The sequence below is a fragment of the Phalaenopsis equestris genome, unplaced genomic scaffold, assembly GCF_001263595.1.
Source record: "Phalaenopsis equestris unplaced genomic scaffold, ASM126359v1 Scaffold223743, whole genome shotgun sequence".
NCBI lineage: Eukaryota > Viridiplantae > Streptophyta > Magnoliopsida > Asparagales > Orchidaceae > Phalaenopsis > Phalaenopsis equestris.
In genome coordinates, this window is record NW_018241851.1 from 83,659 (window position 1) to 102,859 (window position 19,201).

Below are 19,201 nucleotides of genomic sequence, written 5' to 3' on the forward strand. Positions count from 1 at the left end.
ACGTGGATGAGCTCTTATCGAGTTGAATTACAAGTAGCTTGTCAAACTCTCAGTTCATTTACCATCCTAATAATAATTGATAAAAGCGGGACAAGAAAAGTTATAATTTAGGGTATTTAATGAAATGAATAATGAAGATTATATAAAGCTTGAAAAGAAGGTTTGCATTCTAAATTTTTTATCCACTTTCTCTATTAGACCCCAGTTGTATATGTGATCTAAATAATATAATGCTGCATTATAAGCATGCTTAGATCATATATCTTTATATATAGCAAAATAATTTAAATATGCCAATTTCAAAATAGAAAATGATGCGATAAAAAAAATGAACTAATTTTAAATCATAATCAAACCTTTATAAATTATGTTTTAATTATATTTGAATCATCATTCAACCAACCGTGATTGAATCATCATTAAATCATGATCAAATCATTTTTAAAAGTTGGTTGAGCTATGATTGAGCTGTCTATGAACTATTTTTGAACTATTTTTGAGTTATGGTTAAAAGATGATTCTATAATGCTTTGAAGATGGACCAATGATAGTTTAATGATAGTATGATCATGATATAAAGATGCTTTTATTATAGTTTAGTCATAGTTCAAAGATAGTTTCATCATTATTCAATGACAATTTAGTCATTGTTCAATATAATTTTAAAAATAGTTCAAAGATCGTTTGATCATGGTACATTCATTATCTAATCGTGATTTAATGATTATTTGAAAGTAATTTACTGATTATTTTTAATAATTTGCATCATGTATTATGATGTCTAAAGATGTTCCAAGTTTATGATTTAAAGTTTAAATAATATATTCAAGTCTAAATGATAAAACAATGCTAACAAAAACCTTGAAATGAAGATGAATGGAGAGATCCTTATTATGAAACTTTAACATAGCTCATACATATATGCTCTGTGATTGCTAGATATGAAAAAGATGCTTGGAAGAGAATAGTTAAAGATGCCTCTATGATTGAATGATTTCGTAATAATTCAAAAATTTTTTTTACTATTATGTAAGAGAAATGAGGGTTATTTGGCTCAAACGAAATTTCAGCACATATTTTTGTAAGAAAATAATATATTGGAAAATTCACTAAATTTTAGATACTAAAAGGCATATAAAGTCTACTTTTTCTTATATTATTCATGTTACTTTCCAAAATGATTTTTAAGATCATATAGAGTAAATCATAATCTTCACTATATTTCAAATAAGAAAATAATCATTATCATACAATTATAAAAAGATATGCATACAAAATTAAAGAAAATTAAATGTGTCTTTTATAAGACCAAATACAATAGAAATGTATGTTTAATAGTTATAAATATTAATTTTGCAATTGAACAAGCTCCTCAATATCCACTCAATCAAAGTTGGGCACTCCTAACTTTTGAAGGGAATGTGCAATTAAACAAAATATTAATGTGCAATTTCACTAATTCATTCATGATCCCATAAAAAATTGCCCATGAATAAAATAGTCAAAATTCAAAGGCTATAAATCTTCAAGCATTTAACCTCAGAGTAAAATTAGCATATAAATAATACAATCAATTCCTTATAAGCAATAAATAGAAGAAAGATTTACATATGCCAACTCAATTCTCATGTCTTTACGTATCTAACGCTTAACTTTAATTTTACATACATACACATCGCCTTGCCAATGAATAAAATGATGTATTTCATTTTTTTTAAGATAAAATGGTGGTAATTTATATGTGATATAAAATTTAGGAGGTATAAATATAAAAAGTATAATTTAGCTCTTAGATATGTAAATAAATAAGAATTGTGTGGGATGCATGTAAATGACCCAAAAAAGCAATTAAAAAAAAATACCACTAACTTGTTCTCTATCATTTATTTTTTTCTTCCCTTTCCCTCTCTTTTGTTATAGCCCATTAAAACCCATGACCTTCCCCCATTCCCCGGAGTAAGCTCATTGCTCGACGAGAGCCGGATCCACAAACCAAATATCTTCTCTGCTTACCTCCGGATTCTAGGATTTTCTCTCAGAGTGAGGAGCTGCGCCTGTCGGGGCGAGAAGAGATGATGCGACGCTCGTCGGGGAAGAAGACGGGGCAGCAAGTTCCGGGCTCGGCAGCCGTCAATTCTTCCGCAGGTGCTTCTGATCTGTTGCGCTCCGGTTATTCACTAACCTTGCTGCCCGCTTTTTTAAAGCTATTGTTTTGGACAAATGATGGATTTCTGAAATTAGATGTTTGCTTTGTCTTTTGTTATGTCGGAAAACGGTGAATCATTCACCTTTTTTCTTTGTTAGCATCGCCATCAGCTTCCTGTTTCTGAGTAGATTTGAGTTTTACTTGCATGTGCATAGTGTATGAAGGTGGTTACTGGTTGCGAGATCTGATTTTATTCCTCATCGATTTAAGAGGAGGCTACGTACTCTTCTGCTTCTCAGCATGTTAGAAGGAGCAGGGCTGCATGGTGAGTGACATTCTTGCTGTGGATTCAGCTGTCAATGGACTGCGTTTTCTTGCAGATATGCATATTGGCTGTTTAGTGTTACTACTTTGCAGAGCGAATAGAAGTGTGACCGAGTGGTAGAGAGCTTTTGTCCTTAGCCGATAGACCGCAGTCGAATGCGCTAACCTACTTTTTAAAAAAAATAAATAATTTTTGGTTTTAGTGCTCACATCTGAAAAAAAAAAAGAATAAAAAAAGGAAAAAAAAACATCAAAGAGATGAAAATTCTTTGGAGACTATCTCAAAAGTTGACTTTTGTGTAATCTATACTCCGAAATGGTAACTTAGGAGGCATAACTTATCTTTAAAGATTACCTTTATTATTTTTTAATCCTAACTGAAGGTTGTTTTTAGGGTTCCAAATCTTATCTCATTGAAATCATTCTTCAGGTCTTAGCAACTTTCAGGGATAAGGTAAATACATTATCTGCGGACTAATCCATGTTTTAGGAGTTGAAATGGAAGTAATGAAGAAGTTGATGCTGTACCTAGCTAGGCTATTGTAGAGAAATGTAGATTAGGGTTATCTTGAGGAAGTCATTTTAACGTGCCTCTCACAAAATGCTTGGAATATTCTATTTGATTCAACACACCAGATGTTGGGTGATATAATAATTTTGAACTATCAATTTTATTTGAATAACTTTTCTCTTTTACAATTCCTGGTCCATTAGGATTTGAACCTTTCAGCCTCATGATTGGTGGTTGAATTGAAGTAGCCTAGTAGTAACTAACCCAATAATGAAAATTCAGTCCCTTTGTGATTTGTTGGCTGGGCCCAAGCGTTGTTCTGCTAGTATGCTCATCCTCTTTTACAATAGGTTTTATTTAAAATTTATGCTCTTATCCATTCTTAGATTTTATACTAAGGACTTTGTAAATTATTTTATTTAGGAGGTAGTTTGCTATAGTTTATAAGAGTCAATTAGACTTATTGTTTATAAAGAGATAATATCTCCTTAATTTAGTGAAGTTTGTTTTAACTTTGAAATTTTAAAAGATATTCCCTCTTTGATTCTTATATTTAGTTTGGATTTTGATTCTATTTCTATATTATAATTGGATGTGTTTTGCTTAATGAAAAATTAGATCATAGATTTTCTAGTTCAAACTTTCAAGTCTCTCTTTTTGTCTCTCCTCGCAATCTTCAATTTGTTTCTCTCTCTTTTTTGGTCGACGAATCTATAGCCAAACCACAATAGGCTGTTCCCCTTCAAACTGTTTTTCTCTATGATTTTTAGCAAAGAATGAAGGCTCGGAAGCAACCATGGGAAACTAGGCTTTACTTTGGAGGGTATCCATTATCAATAATTATCCCAAAACAATTAATTACTATAAGGAAAACAAACTGCTATTTATTGGGGCGGAATTATAGTAGTTAAAAGAAGAGAAGAAGGAAGGAAATCACTTTCATGCTTATCCGAGATTCAATCACTTTTATATCTATGACTCTTGAACCATTCAAATACCATTGTTGGGTATTAGATGAGAGTGGCATGTTCTAACCATGGGATTGGTAATAGCTAAGCAAGCCAAGATTGTGATCCACTATCCAATCGAGATTTTGTATCATCTGTGACTACAACTATTGGATGCTTGAAATTAAATTGGAGTACCTTGAAAGGATGCTTGAGATGATTTTATTTTTGATGAGAGACATAATCTTTTAAGCATTTTGGCACACAAGCGTTAGAATTAAATTAATAAATTAATACAAAGTTTGAAATGATAAGTAACATATTAACATCAAAGATACCAAAGTATGATCATGAAAAGTCAACAAAAGATCATAACAATAAGCTCTCCCACTCTCAATTCAACATAAGAAAGTAGTGTAAGGGGTCATTGAGGATTTTATTGCTTTTTTGGTTTTATTTTTATTTTTTATTTTGTTTTAGAAGATATATTAGTTTAGTGTATATTTTTATTATTTTAATTTTTGTTTTTAAAGAAAATCAAATTTTTTTTAAAATACTTAAAATAATTTCTAAATGTTTTGAGTATTTTCCTAAAAACAGTTATCACCAATTCTAGTTGCTACTCGCTATTACCCATTGTTCATTGCCCATTGACCATCGCTAGCTTCCATTGCCCGCTGCTTGTTGTCACTTTTTCTTTCATCGGGCTACTCTCCATTTGTAGTTTGTTGCCCCTATCGCTTATTGCCACTATTGCTAATGTTGCTAGTCATTGCCTACTGGCTCCGGTCGACAATATTCGCTTATTGCTGGCCATTGACAAAATAAAATTTGTTTTATTTTAACATACTAAACATATTTTGTTTTAAATCAAACCATATATAAGATAAAATAAAATAAAAATAAACTAGAAAATATTTAACAATGATCCCAAGCTACTTGTAAATTTCTAAGGGGCAATTTGGTTAATCGAAAAAAATTTAGAGTAAAAAAAATATTTTATTTCAAATGTAGTGCATTTAAAATATCTTATAATTTTTTAATTGGGTGTAAAATTAATGTATAAAATATTATTTTTTTATATCTGGTTTGAATTAAATTAAATTCCATTTAAGGTTTGATAATCGTGGATGCTAGTTGGCAGTTTACTCTAATTGGCCATTGATGCCTACCAAATGTTGGTGCGGGTTGGCAGTTGATGCCATCCTCTTATAGCTAGTGGTAGTTGGCGTTGGTGGTATATTGGATGGCGTTGCTAGTTGGCTGGCGTGGCGGTGGGCAGTTAACAACCAGTTGTTGAGGCTGGTGGGACGGTGACTTATAGCGACAATGAGTGATGGTGGGTGACAGTGATAATATTTTTTGCAATGTTTTTTGAAGTTGATCAAATCGGTCGAGTTTTGAATTCACTAAGGGGCTGTTTGATTTGCTGAAAATGAAATGCAATGTAAAAGGTTTGCAGAGTTCTATGATTATAATGTATTGAAATACTTTTGAGTTGTTTGGTTTACTGTAAAATTGATGTATGACTACATTTTTTTGTTTGTTCTGAAGTAGATTGAAAATAATGTGTTTCAGTGATAGTAGGTGGCAATGATAATATCTTTTTCTTTGTATTTTGAACTTGGTCAAATTGGTCGAGTTTTGAATTCAGAAAGGCGCTGCTTGATTTGTTGAAAATGAAATGTAATGTAAAAAGTTTGCAGAGTATTATCATTACAATGTATTTTAAGTACTTTTGAGTTATTTGGGTCACTGTAAAATAGATGTTGGATTATATATTTTTGTTTGATCTAAAGCAGATTGAAACCAATGTATTTTAAAATATATTTTAGGGTTGTTAGTTATGTTCAAACAGGAGGATTATCCAGGTATTTTTCTTTTTCAGTTGGATTATATTAGGAATCAACTTTAGACCCATATTTTTTTTGCTTTAGTGATGGATGTTCTTACTAGACATTTACAGGAGGATGTACCTTGGTGTATGTTTTTCGCTGATTATATCCTTCTTGTCGATAAGACTAAATACAAAGTTTCGGAAAAACTTGAATTATGGAGGTCTACATTGGATCTAAAGGCCTTCAGGTGTGTAGATCTAAAACTGAATACATGGAATGTAATTTTGGTAGTATTAGCTCTAATGACAAAGTTGTAACTATGGGTGATCAAATCATTAAAAGTGGTCTTTTAGATATCTTTGGTCTATTGTTCAAAGTGATGGTGACATAGACAAACATGCCATTAGTAGAAGTCAAGTTGTTTGGTTGAAGTGGCATAATGCATTGGGACTATTGTGTGATAGAAAAGTAGCGCTTAGACTGAAAGAAAAATTTTATAAGATTGTGGTGAGACCTGCAATCTATGGTGCAGAATATTGGCCTTCAAAAGAGAAGCTTAAAACAAATCTAAGTGTTGCAGAGATGAGAATGCTTAGGTGGATGAGTCGCTTGACACTTAGAGACAAAAATCAAAATGAATATATCGATGATAGGGTTGGTGTAGCTCAAGTGTTGGATAAGACTAGAGAGAGTTTTCTTAAATGGTTTGGTCACATTAAACATCGACTAGCAAATGACCCTGTTAGGATTATAGATATTTCAGATTCCACTTTCGTTAAGAAAGATGGAGGTAGATCTAAAAATACTTGGGCATATTATATAAAAATGATTTTAATATGTTAGAATTTACTATGCTAGGCGACGATGACAGTGATAGACAATTGGTGGTAGCGACCGTGGACGATCGACTACTGCGAATGACTAGCGACGACGACGGCGGTTGACCGAGAACGACGGGCGGCGACGGCTGGGTTTGGGGGGGGGTTGACTTGCTAATAACATTTTACATGAATTATGTAATTCAAATTTAGCCATATTGACCGAATTCTGAATTCAACCAAAACGAACTACGGTATAAACTTCAAATTCATTCATATTTTACATTGTATTTGTAATTCTTCATAGCAAACACATTTTTCTCAAATCCCTACAAAAGAATTACATTACACCACAAATCCACTCAACCAAATAGCCTCTAAAGGGTGTTTGGTTTGTTGAAGAAGGAATGTAGTTTAAAAGAGATACTATGTTAAAATAATCAATTCTATTTGAAATACTATAGAGTTTGGTTATTTGTAAAGTAAATGTAGGACTTTTTATTTTCTTTTTTGGTTTCAAAAAAAAATATTTTAATATAAAATAAAACTGCTAAGATCGGCGGTGGCGGTCTACGACGAATGATGGTTGGTGGCGGCGATTGGTGGCACTCGAGGTAGAAGCCGACATGTGGCAAGCGACAAAAGATGCCGATAGGTGTTGATGAGCAGCAACGACTGGCAGTGGCGGTAAAAGGCAGTTTGAGGGGCGATCGACGGTAGTAGCTGATGGCAGTGATGGGGGGCGGTGTCACTTTTTACAAAGCAGTGTATTTGAAAACTCACCCAAGTCCAACAAATTTCAAATACATTGAAAATGAACAAATGAGTGAATTTCAAATATATTGGATTTTTAATTATTACATTTATTTTTCGACTGACTAAACACTTGAGTTTAAATAACCTCTGTAAAAGGAATACAATACACTTCTTTTGCTGCTGACCAAATACCCTTAAAATTAAACACATACGTGGGTTTTAAATACAATAAAATTTTGCCCTATATAATTTTATTATGTGTAATCAAATGCCAAAATTTTTAGAACCCATATAAAAGGATCGTATTACACTCACAATGCAACTCACCAAATAGTCTCACGATTATATATTTGAATTTAAATGCCTTATTACTCTCATCGTTTACGTGGTTTTCATTAGAATTAACATTATAATGAATTGCTTTCTCTTAGTTCTCATTCGTGTCTCTACATTCTCTCAAATTTTCCTCTCACTTGGATCTAAACTTTTTTTCTTTTCCCTAAATCAATAAAAAATAGTGACGGTAGCTTATGGTTGCTTACAGTTGAGTGCAAGCATCACCAAGCGCAAGTGCAACATGCGGTTGGCAGCTCAAAGGTGCACGTAGTTGGGAGCCTTGATTTGTTTTTTTATTTAGGTGTAGATAAATAACAAAATAATTTTTTTATATATTAAATTTACGAATTAAAAAATTTAATTATGCCTCTTATAAATTACACCGAGGTCTGCCTTTGCATTATGGAGGTGTAAGCCTCATCAACCAAGTTAAGGTGTACCACTCATGCCATTTTTTTTAAATTTGTGCTGAGGTCTGCCTTGAGGCGGCAATATGAGGGAAAATCAGTTTAATTTACTCAACCATGCAAGGAATCGGTGTTACAGTGCTGCCAATCTAGTTGGGAAAATATTTGAAGATGGCGAGGATATGGACGTTGAAGAGGTTCATAAGTTGGAGTTTTTACTAGAAACCCAACTACTATTTAAGGTTGATGCCAAGAATTAGTCGCCATATGACAATAGTCGAAACTGAGAAGTTCTAATGGTGGTTTGTGCATTTTGAGACATGGTTTGCATTTTATCAGTGAAATCATTTCTGAAAGATAGCCTTCGCTAGATTGTAGCTACGCCTTATGTGGTGGAATATGAAAACAAGAAGCTGCTTTTTGAGAAATATAACTTGGAGTTAGTTAGCCACCATGAAGAAGTTCTACCGCTATGACTAAGAGCTGCATAAGATGATAGAGTTTCATGCTATGATTTTTGCAGTCCAGATACAAATAGTTAGCTAAATTCTAGAAGTAGGCGGTTTCTTTTGACATAATTCTAGAAAAACTCATTCCTGATGGAGTTCATTGATGCAGCCTTTGCTGGAAATTGGAGTTCTCAATCGCTTCAATTGATGAATCTGATGTCAAAGTAATGATCATAACAACGTAGAATCTGCTAAAGACTGTTGTAAGAAGAGTAAAAAAGGTGGTGGAATTGGCTATTAAGGTCAACAAAAGAAAGTAAGTCCTTTTTATGCAAAGTGCCACTCCATGGCCCTACTAAGTTTTGGAAGTGCCCCCGAGTATAAGGCCAAAAAAGGAGGAAAGCAAAAACAAACTATCATGGAACATGCATCAGTAGTGTAAATTTAATAGGTACAATAGGCGAACCTAATATTCATTTTGATGGTTCACATGAAGCCATCACGAAGACAAAAACCGTAGAAATTAGTGAATGGAAGGACTTAATAGCAGTTTCAACGGTTAGTGAGCCCCTTGGAACCCTCCAAAATGATGCCATAACCCATCGAAGTTGTGGAACAATATATTTCTATGCAAAAATAATAAACATCTACAAAATAGGTTGTAGAAAAATTTGATAAGCAAAAATAGCAGCTATAGTGCTCTAAGAAATAAGATTAACCTTTGATAAATCCGTTACGACAACATGGATAACCGCAAAAGCAGTCATAAAAAGAGGGATAATAAAAATCTACTATGTTAAGGTTATCCATGCTGTTTAGGGTATGAATGCATAGTTCTTCATAGTCTGAAAGAGAAGTTGCTAGCAAATATGAGACATGAAAATTAAAGAAAATGTGGATAAGAATGTTAGAGAATGAACTATACAATATATTGCTAGTGGTTTTATCAAACTAGAATCTCTTTTAATACAGTGGATTTGGAGAGTTTTGATCATATTGTTGAGAAAATTACATAGACCAGGTCTTCAACCTCCCTCTTGTCATGAGTTGAGAGTTACTCAACTTAAAAAAGATTTGCAATTAATTATGAATGATATGTAAGATAAAATAAATTGGGAAGAGAAATGATGCGCTTTTATGTGTGATTGATGGACTGATCGTAGAGAATAATCTATAATTAATTTTTATTTAATTCACTTTTCGGTACTATATTTTTAGAGTCTATATAGGTGCATCTGAATATTCAAAAATTACAGTGAAGCCCTTTGAATTCTTAGTTGCATAAATAAAATAATTGGAGAAAGAATTTGTTTCAAGTGATTACAGATAATCATTCCAGTTATGTTCTAGCAGATATGTAATTTATTTTATTTACTATAAAATGAATATTAAAAAAACTACAATGAGGCTCTTTCGACGTATGTTTGTTTTGGAAGGATTATAATAGTATAAGTTTAGTGTTGAATATAATGGAAAAAAGGCTGAGGAGATCATTGATAAGATTAACTTTTGGAATGATGTATCTTACATTTTTAAGGTTAAAAGTACAATTGTGAAGATATCAAAATTAGTTGACGGTGACAAATGATCTGCAGTGGGTTATATTTGTGATGCAATGAATAAAGTGAATGATGCAATTAATGATGATTTAATAAGAGATGAAAAGAGGTGTGAACAAGTCTTTCATATTATTGATAACAGATAGACGTTCTAACTCCGACATTCATTACATCAAGCTGGATATTATCTTAATCCAAATTTTTTGAAGAATAAATTTAAGATATAATCAGGTGCACAATTGAGTGAAGACATATATAATTATTATCCGATTAGTAAAAAATCCAAATGAGCGAATGACAATATATCAAAAGTTTTCTATTTATAATTATACAACTGATTTTTTTCCAACTGAGTATGCTATCTGTAATAGAGATAAGAAAACTCCGAACTGGGTATGCTATCTGTAATACAACAACAACAACAACAACAAAGCCTTAATCCCACTACGTGGGGTCGGCTACATGAATCCTTTTTCTCCATTGCGTCCTATTTAGTGTCATATTTTCATTTAGTTCTAGTAAATTAAGATCATTCTTTACAAAAATTGACTGTCACAATATTAGGATTTGCTTATAGTATTATTGGCTATGAGAAAAATTGAAATGTCTCCGAGCAGGTTAATAATTTATATAATTTAAATATACTAATAAATTTTTATGTTTATACATTTATTTATGAATAATTTTTTTCAGATTCATATGGAAAAGAGAAATTGACTAGATAAAAACACTTCACTGATTTAGTTTTCATCTAGTACAATCAAGCATTAAAGAAGAGATTCAATCTAGGAGATATTATTGATCCAATTAGTTTGGATTCAATTAATGAAAGCTGTGAGTGGTTGATTGGAGAAATGGAGGATATTTGTGATCTTATTGGAGAGAAATTGAAGTGGTTTCAGGAAAAATTGATTGAAGATAGTTTCTAAGATTTGGTCGGGCAAAAAAAAGGAGGGGTTCATCACTTTGAATATCCTCATCAGATTGACTGTAAAATTTTCAATTGTCACTATATAAGTTAGAAGAACTTGATTTAGGGGAGCTCATTTACAAATTAAAGTTTGAAACCAGATTGTATCAAATTCTTATTTATTGGGTGGTTCAGGGAATTGGAGTACAAGGTGGATTAAATGGTGCTTTCTAGTTTGCAATCATGGAGTGATGCATCTATGATGGTATCTTTGAAGTCCCTTTTAATATGTGCCAAATGATCTTTGGAAATTCATATCTTTTGGAGTGTGACACCATCTATTATTAATGAAGACAACAATTCAACTACGTAAAAGATGGTATACCTTTTAATGCCTCCACAATTACTACTTTTTTATCCTGATCTTGTTTTCCAAGCAAAGGATATTAATGCAATTCTTGGTTTTTACCCTCTTTGTGACATGACTATAAAACTATATAAGATGGGTTTTGTTTCCTCTATGCTTAGCCCTTCACAATGCAAGTAGATTAATAAACTATTCTACAATTTTTGACCATTTAATGTGAAGATCTTACGACCTATAACACTATGGAGCATGGACCTCTTTGTTTGAGGGAGATCTATCAAATTAGCTAATGTACAACCATGGTCCATTGGACTATAAGGATAGTAGGCTTTAGACAGCAAACCTTGTAGGGTAATGAGTGATTAAGTCAATCCAGTGTGGATCATCAATGGTTCTTATTTCGATGAAGGCGAGGGATGGCATTTGTGGATCAATTACAAGTCTCGTGGAAAAATCAGTATAAGAAAATTGCTATCCATTGCCATGCGTTGAGGAGTTCATAAACCAACTACAATCGACCAAGCATTTTTTCCAAGTTAGATTTGAAGTTTAGCTACTTTCCATTTCTGATTTAGAGAAGTTACTTTCAAGATTACCTTCAAGATGAGATAGGGATCATAAGAATGATAGGTGATATTATTTGGACATTGCAATGCGCTAGCAACCTTCATTAGACTAATAAATATGTCATTACATTTTTCTAGAGAATTTGCAATCTAGAGATGCCCCTAATGCCCAAAAAATTGAATTGATATTTCAATTTAAGTTTTAGAATTGGGTTTTTTATGGATGTTTTACTCCAAGTGAAATAATTGATTATCCACTACCAAGATGTTGATAGTGAGGGAAATTAATTTCAATGGAAGCGGCTCTTGAAACATAAATGATGAAGTTATTTGCCTAACAATTGATCCCAAGTAGTAGTATTGGTTATGCTATGCTCTGTTACGTGTGAAATTGTTGCGGTTTCAAATTGAGTAAGTCATTCTAGGGGCAATTCAAATATATGTGCCATGTTCCGGTCTGGCCCAAAGTTGATCCAACTAAAAGCTGAATCTATTATCAAACATGTTAGAAAATTTAACTTGAACTTGATTGATCTAAACACGATCCTAATAAACAATTTAACATGAGACAAAATAGTCACTTGAATCAAGTTTTTGTTAATTTCGATTTTGCTGTTCAAAAAAATAAATGGGTCAACATTCTAGACTCAAATCTGTTCCAAAAGTTAATTATGTTAACTCAAACTATAAATTTTGGAATCTGGTTATTTTTTGACTCCCCTACATAGGTCTAATGCGCATATTGTATTTCCATGCTTTAAGGTACTCTTTGGTATTGATTAATGAAAGTAGGCTTGATATTGAGCTTTCTTTCTCAACCTCTCCATCTTTCTTTCACACCCACATTCACTCTATATGTATTTATGTTTATACGAAACCTCGTGCACTCCCTAGCATACAATAGTGTTTAATTGTTACTTTTTTCTGTTATTCTCTGCCATCAATACATAGATGTATGCATGTATGTTTCTTTGTATGCATATCTTGTTCCCAACAAAGGGGGGACTATGTTAGACAAAACTCATTTGAATTTAGATTTGATACAAAAATCTACTCCATAAAAGCAAATTCTCCATACAGGCAACTGTAATAATATTTTTTTAGTTTTATTTGTATGATGCTACTTATAATTTTCGTTTTTTTTTGTGAAATTGATTAGTTTTAAAACTCTGCAAAGAAGGATAGTAGTCTTAACATATTTTGTAACAAGGACAACTAATCTTTTAGCATACATGCATGATTTTCTTGAAATCCTGGCAGCCTTGGTTTCTTGAAATCCCAATTTTATTACGATAGTTTGATATGCATCTTTGGTATTGTTAGAGAAATTCTTTGTTTGAACACTAGAAGTTTCTAACAAATTTAACTATTAATACATGGTTTTTAAGAAATCAGAAATAAATGTTAGTATTTTATGAAACCTTGACATGTATATGGTTTTGTTGTCCTTGTTTGGAAGGCAAGTTTAGTAGGAATTATCTTTTTTATATTTGTAGTTTACCATCCAATTCTGAGGATAAGACCACTTATCCTCACAAATTTTTCCTTTCACCACAAATTGTGAACTTTTTAGATTTAGATTACAATTGTTTTTGGCTTTTCGCTACTTTGAACGTGGTCATCAAGATTTGCAATGATGAGTATAAGTGCGATAGAAAAATATGTTCTATTCTAAAAGGATGGTCGTCTAATTCCTTATTTGTTGTTTAATTTCAAGTTAGATCTGACTCAGAGTTTAAGTGAAATAATATCATATAAGTTGTGTATTGATTTTAAGTCCACTTGAATTTATTTGAGTTAACTTATAATCATTTTATTTTTACTTGGCTTTGCTCGACTCAACTATATATTTTGGTCTAATCAACTTTGAGTTAGATTGAATTTAAAAAATTGTTAGTTTGAGCCAAATCTTACTCGAACTCGACTTGACGCCAACCTTACTAGAATGATACAAATAAAAAGAATGACTTGGAATGTGTAGAAGGCAACATTCATTTTGCTTTATTCATCTCTCTAAATGTGGAAGCATCGAAGTGCCTAATTGTCATATGAACCCATGCATTAGTTGTTGTTCGTTTGTTTTTCTTAATGTGCCATTTTGTAAGTAGTTTTCCAACATCGTTAGACTTATTATAACTTTTTGTAGTTCATGTTTTAATATTACTTATTAATTTTGTAGTTTTTACTTATTTTATGCACATCATTTTGCACAACTCCTCGCTTCGTTACCTTTTGCTTGCCACTTTGCCTTATTTCCTTATATATTAATTCCATTTACCTGATCTTTTACTTTTTTTTCTTTTGTTATAAGTTTCTAAATCTCCTATTTTTTTTTTCAAACTCATCTTTTAAAAAGATTCTAACCTTATTGTCCTCCAACATAGTGTTTTCTTTCACTTTCTAGTTTAAGTGCACTTATGTTGTGTGATGAATGCTAATTAAATTAGAATGATTGCAAACTAATTGGGAGTGCGGAAGTTTGGAGACCACGTTGATTCAACGAATTTCTTAAGCTATGTACATAGTTTTTTGATAGACTTACTAGTATGATCATAAACATAAGAGACAACAATTTCTTAAGCTATGTAATAGTTTTTGATAGACTTACTAGTTTGATCATAAACATAAGAGAAGACTGATGTTAGTTTTAGCCATATTGGCCATCAAGATTCTTGACTTGGGGTCTGTTTGGGAAAGCTTTATGCCTGCTTTGTTTTTCGTATCGCCACCATAGTTATGTTTGGTGAACTGCTTTCTTGCTACTATTAAAAAATTTGTGGTAGAAATGCATTTTTTTCAACCTGAGTTAAAGTGTGGTGGTTGCCAGAAAATTGCGTCCCGAATTTTTGAAAATAAATAAATTTGTAATAACCACCGTAACTTTTTGAAAAACAGCTTCTTCTGCAGTAGTTTCATAGCTGCGTCTTTAAACAGCTGTAGTTAACCCAAACAAACTCTTAATAAAGTATGAAAGAAAATGGCAACCTTAGTGAAAGGTGTTAGTGCAATTCATAGTCTGTTTGGGGGTAATTGAATTCGATCTCAATGAATTGTTCTTCACAACAATTTCCTTCTTTGCATAGAATCTGTTTTCATGGACAATGAACTTATTCAAGTAGTCATTCATTGTGAGCTAAAAGCAATCAATGAATGAGTTGAGAACTTAAAGAGTAACTTCTCAACTTTCAACATTATTACATGAAATATTCGGGATAATATATGAACTTGTGGAATTATAGCCCAAGAGATGGAAGGGGAATAGGATCGTTGCCCATGCAAGAGGAAGGCATTTGCAAAAAAAATTTTGTTGGCTTTGAAGATTTTTCGAGTCATTCATGAAGGTTCTAAGTTCAAAGTCATAATAGAGTTATTATCAAGGCTTTTGAATTAATTTGGGAAAAGAGTGAGAAGGGGAAAGCCAAACCATGTTTGATGGTGACATGATTAGTCAATAGTGAGGTGGTAAGGCCAAACAATGATGTGGAGGAGTATTTATAAGGCCCTAAATACAATTAACTAAAAAATTTTGGTAACGCAACTCTTTACATGAAAATATAGAGAAAATAAGTAGTACAACCAAAAATATCCTAAGCATATAAAATCTAGACTTCACATGCTAAAGTTGTTTCAATATACACTCTTCATCATCTTCTTATGAGAATTCTTACTTTTTCATAGTCAAATAACATCAATGACTTATTTATTGAGATTAATATAACATTGATGGTGTCGGATCGTAAATTTATCATTTAGGTTTTCATGATTTTTTATTTTTACCTTGTATTCGTGAGCCATTTCTTTATTAGGCTATTGCCATGCATGCTCCCAAAATCTTGTGCATTTATGCCATAATACTTGTGTTTTGTTTGTTCGACAAAAATATTACCTCGACCGTCTGGTGACAATTTGATGAGGGCCTACTACTAATTAGGTCATTTGGTGGCTTAGTGAGATATAGTGGAAGCTTATTAACTTTTCGATGTTTGATAGAAACCAATGACAATATGATGAGGTTAGATGTTAATATGATGATGCTTCAGTGGTCTAGTTAAGTCTGGTAGCGATTCGATGATGCTGAACGATAACTCAAAAAAGTCCAACATTCATCAACGAAGTCTGACAACATTCTCGGTATTTGTGGAGGCATAAAAGAGGAAAAGGTAGTTAATCCTGATGGAATATGCTCAACATTGTATGGAAGTTAAGCCTGGCTAGTTGTTTTGAAAGAGTTAAAAGGTTTTGCATAATATTCAATATGGTCACCATCTTCAATAATATCAATATCAATAACGTTAGTCTTATGATAAATATTTAGCGGCATATTGAATCCTTGTTATCCATTTATTTATATTAACTATTTCATGGGGTATTAAACCTAGTTTTTATTTTCCATCATAATTTATCATTCAATGTGTTCCTTACCTTTAAGCATTTAGATATTTATTTATTCTAAAATTTATCCAAGTTACCATTGTTTTTTTCTCATCCTAATCTTTTGACAGTAATTTTATTTACACGTCTTATTGTTATAACCGACCCTTAACCTAGATGTGAAAAGTGGAGGGTTGCGTTAGGTAGTCGACAACCAACATAAAACTTGTCGAAAAAATCATGACATAAATCTTTTTGATTATTGTGTAAGTGTCAAAGCGTCCCCTGAAAGTGATGCACTGTATAGTTTGAATACAGTGAAAAATTTGCAAGGGCCTCTACACCGATGCCTGGTTATAGTGTCAAATAATCAAGGGTTCCCACATTACGGATGAATGTGGGTAAAGAAATTAGTCCATGAAATTAATGAAACTAATATTAGGATAGGATCTTGGAATATAGGTACTCTCAATGATAAATTAATGGAATTAGTTGATATTATGATTCATAGAAAGACTAATATCTTATGTATTCAAGAAACTAAATGGTTTGAAGAAAAGACTAAGGAGATTGACAACTTCGGTTTTAAACTTTGGTATTCTTGTAAGAGTCGCACTAGAAATGATATAGGTGCTATTATATATAAGAGTTTGAAAGATACTGTTGTAAAAATTAATAGAGATAGAGATAGAATTATAGCCCTTAAGATTATCATTGATACCAAAATTTTTAATATTATAAGTGCTTATGCTCCTCAATTAAGTTTAGATCTAGGATCTAAAGATAAATTCTGGAATGACTTAGAAGCTTTATTACAAATAATACCTCTTGAAGAAAGAATTTTTATTGGAGGAAATTTAAATGTACATGTCGGTGAAGTGATTTAAGATTTCAAAAATATTTATGGTGGCTACGGTTTTGGAGTGACTAATGAAGAAGGTAGAGACATTTTAGATTTTTCTTTAGTGCATGATTTTATTATTACTAATACTTTTTTCAAGAAAAGAGATTTTACTTATAAGAATAAATCTAATAAAACACAAATTGATTACTCTTATGAGAAGAAGAGATCGTTGAGATTGTAAAGATTGTAAGGTCATTCCAAGTGAGGATTTAAGTACCCAACATCGATTATTAGTTCTAAAATTTAAGATAAAGAGTTGTGAAATAAAAAATACCAGGTGTCATCATTCATAAAATTAAATAGCGGAACCTAAAAGACAAATTTTTTTTTGAGTAAAATTCAAAATTTTAAATTTTGGGATGTTCATGAAGAAACAAATGCTATGTGAGATAAAGTGACAAACATTATTAAACAAGTAACAAAAGATATACTTGGGGAATCAAAAAAAAAAGTTTATATAAATAAAAATAGCTGGTGGTGGAATAATAATGTGCAAGAAAAAACAAAATATAAAAAAGTTATGTTATAAAGTAACAAGTTATGTTATAAAAATTGTTTTAAATGCAGAAGCTCAGAAAACTGAGAAAAATATCAAACAGTCCGTAGAGAGTTTAAAAGAACAATCTGTGATGCTAAAAATTATGCTTTTAATGATTTTCATAGTAGATTAGATACTAAGGGGAGTGATAGTAAAGTGTATTAAAGATAAATAAAAAAATATTTTTCTTTTCTTAGAAAAATGATATTTCACATAGGTGGGTGAATTATTTTGATACTTTTTAATGAAGTTTATAAACATACGATCGACCTTAGTGATCTTAATATCGTTAATAATAATAAAAAGTTTCATTTTTATCGTCGCATTAGTAAAAAAGAAGTTGAGGATATTAAAGAAAACCAAGGGCAGAAAGTCAGTAGGACCAGGTGATATCCCAATTGAAGTGTGGAAATATTTAAGAGATTTGAGAGTTTCTTGGCTTACTAAACTCTTTAATATTATTTTAAAAACTAAAAATATGCCTGGGGAGTGGAGGAAGAGTATTTTGGTCCCCATTTTTAAGAATAAAGGGGATGCACAAGGATGTGCAAGTTATGGAGGAATTAAGTTGATTTGTCATACTTTAAAATTATGGTATAGGGTAATTGAACATAGGTTAAGACGTATTACAAAGATTTCTCATAATCAATTTGTATTTATGCCGGACAGGTCTACTATGGGAGCTATACATTTATTGAGAGGTTTGATGGAGAAGTTAAGAGATAATAAGGAAGATCTACATTTGATTTTTATAGATTTAGAAAAGCTTACGATAAGGCTCCAAGAGATTATCCTTCCTTTGGAGAGTTCTTGAGAAGAAAGGTGTTGATATGACTTATATTCAAGTCATTAAAGATATGTATACTACAGCTATTTCTTGTGTTCGAATTGAAGGAGGATTGACCAAATATTTTTCTATTTCTGTTGGATTAGATTCGAGATCGGCTTTAAGACCATATCATTTTGCTTTAGTTTTGGATGGTCTTATTGGACATTTTTAGGTGGATGAATCCTGGTGTATGTTTTTTGTTGATGATATCCTTCTCGTGGATAAGACGAGGGAAAAAGCTCAGAAAAACTTGAATTATGGAGGTCTATATTTTAATCTAAAGGTCTTCATTTGAGTAGAGCTAAAACTGAATACATGGAATGTAATTTTAGTAGTAGTTTTGGTGACATAAGTGTAACTTTGGGTGATCAAATTATTAAAGGGTGTGAACGAATTGGATTATCTCGGGTCTGTCGTTCAAAGTGATGGTGATATAAATGAGGATGTTAATAGTAGAATTCAAGTTGGTTGGTTGAAGTGGATGAATGGGTTGAAGTGGAGGAATGCTTCAGACATTTTGTGTGATAGAAAAGTGCCGCTTAGACTGAAAGGAAAATTTTATATGATGGTGGTGAGACCTGCAATGCTCTATGGCGCTGAATGTTGGCCTTTAAAAGAGAAGCAT

The 19,201-nt window shown here is 31.9% G+C and overlaps 1 protein-coding gene across 2 annotated transcripts in view; it reads left to right on the forward strand.

Moving 5' to 3' along the window:
- The first annotated feature begins 1,902 nt into the window (after positions 1–1,902).
- LOC110037704 (DCN1-like protein 4) overlaps positions 1,903–19,201 on the forward strand; it is a 37,914-nt gene continuing 20,615 nt past the window's right edge. The window contains exon 1 of one of the 2 annotated variants that reach the window (XM_020742410.1): positions 1,903–2,169. In XM_020742410.1, coding sequence (XP_020598069.1) covers positions 2,073–2,169 — 97 coding nt within the window. In that variant the 5' untranslated portion in view covers positions 1,903–2,072. The remainder of the gene's footprint in view (positions 2,170–19,201) is intronic. The other variant, XM_020742411.1, reaches the window with a different exon arrangement.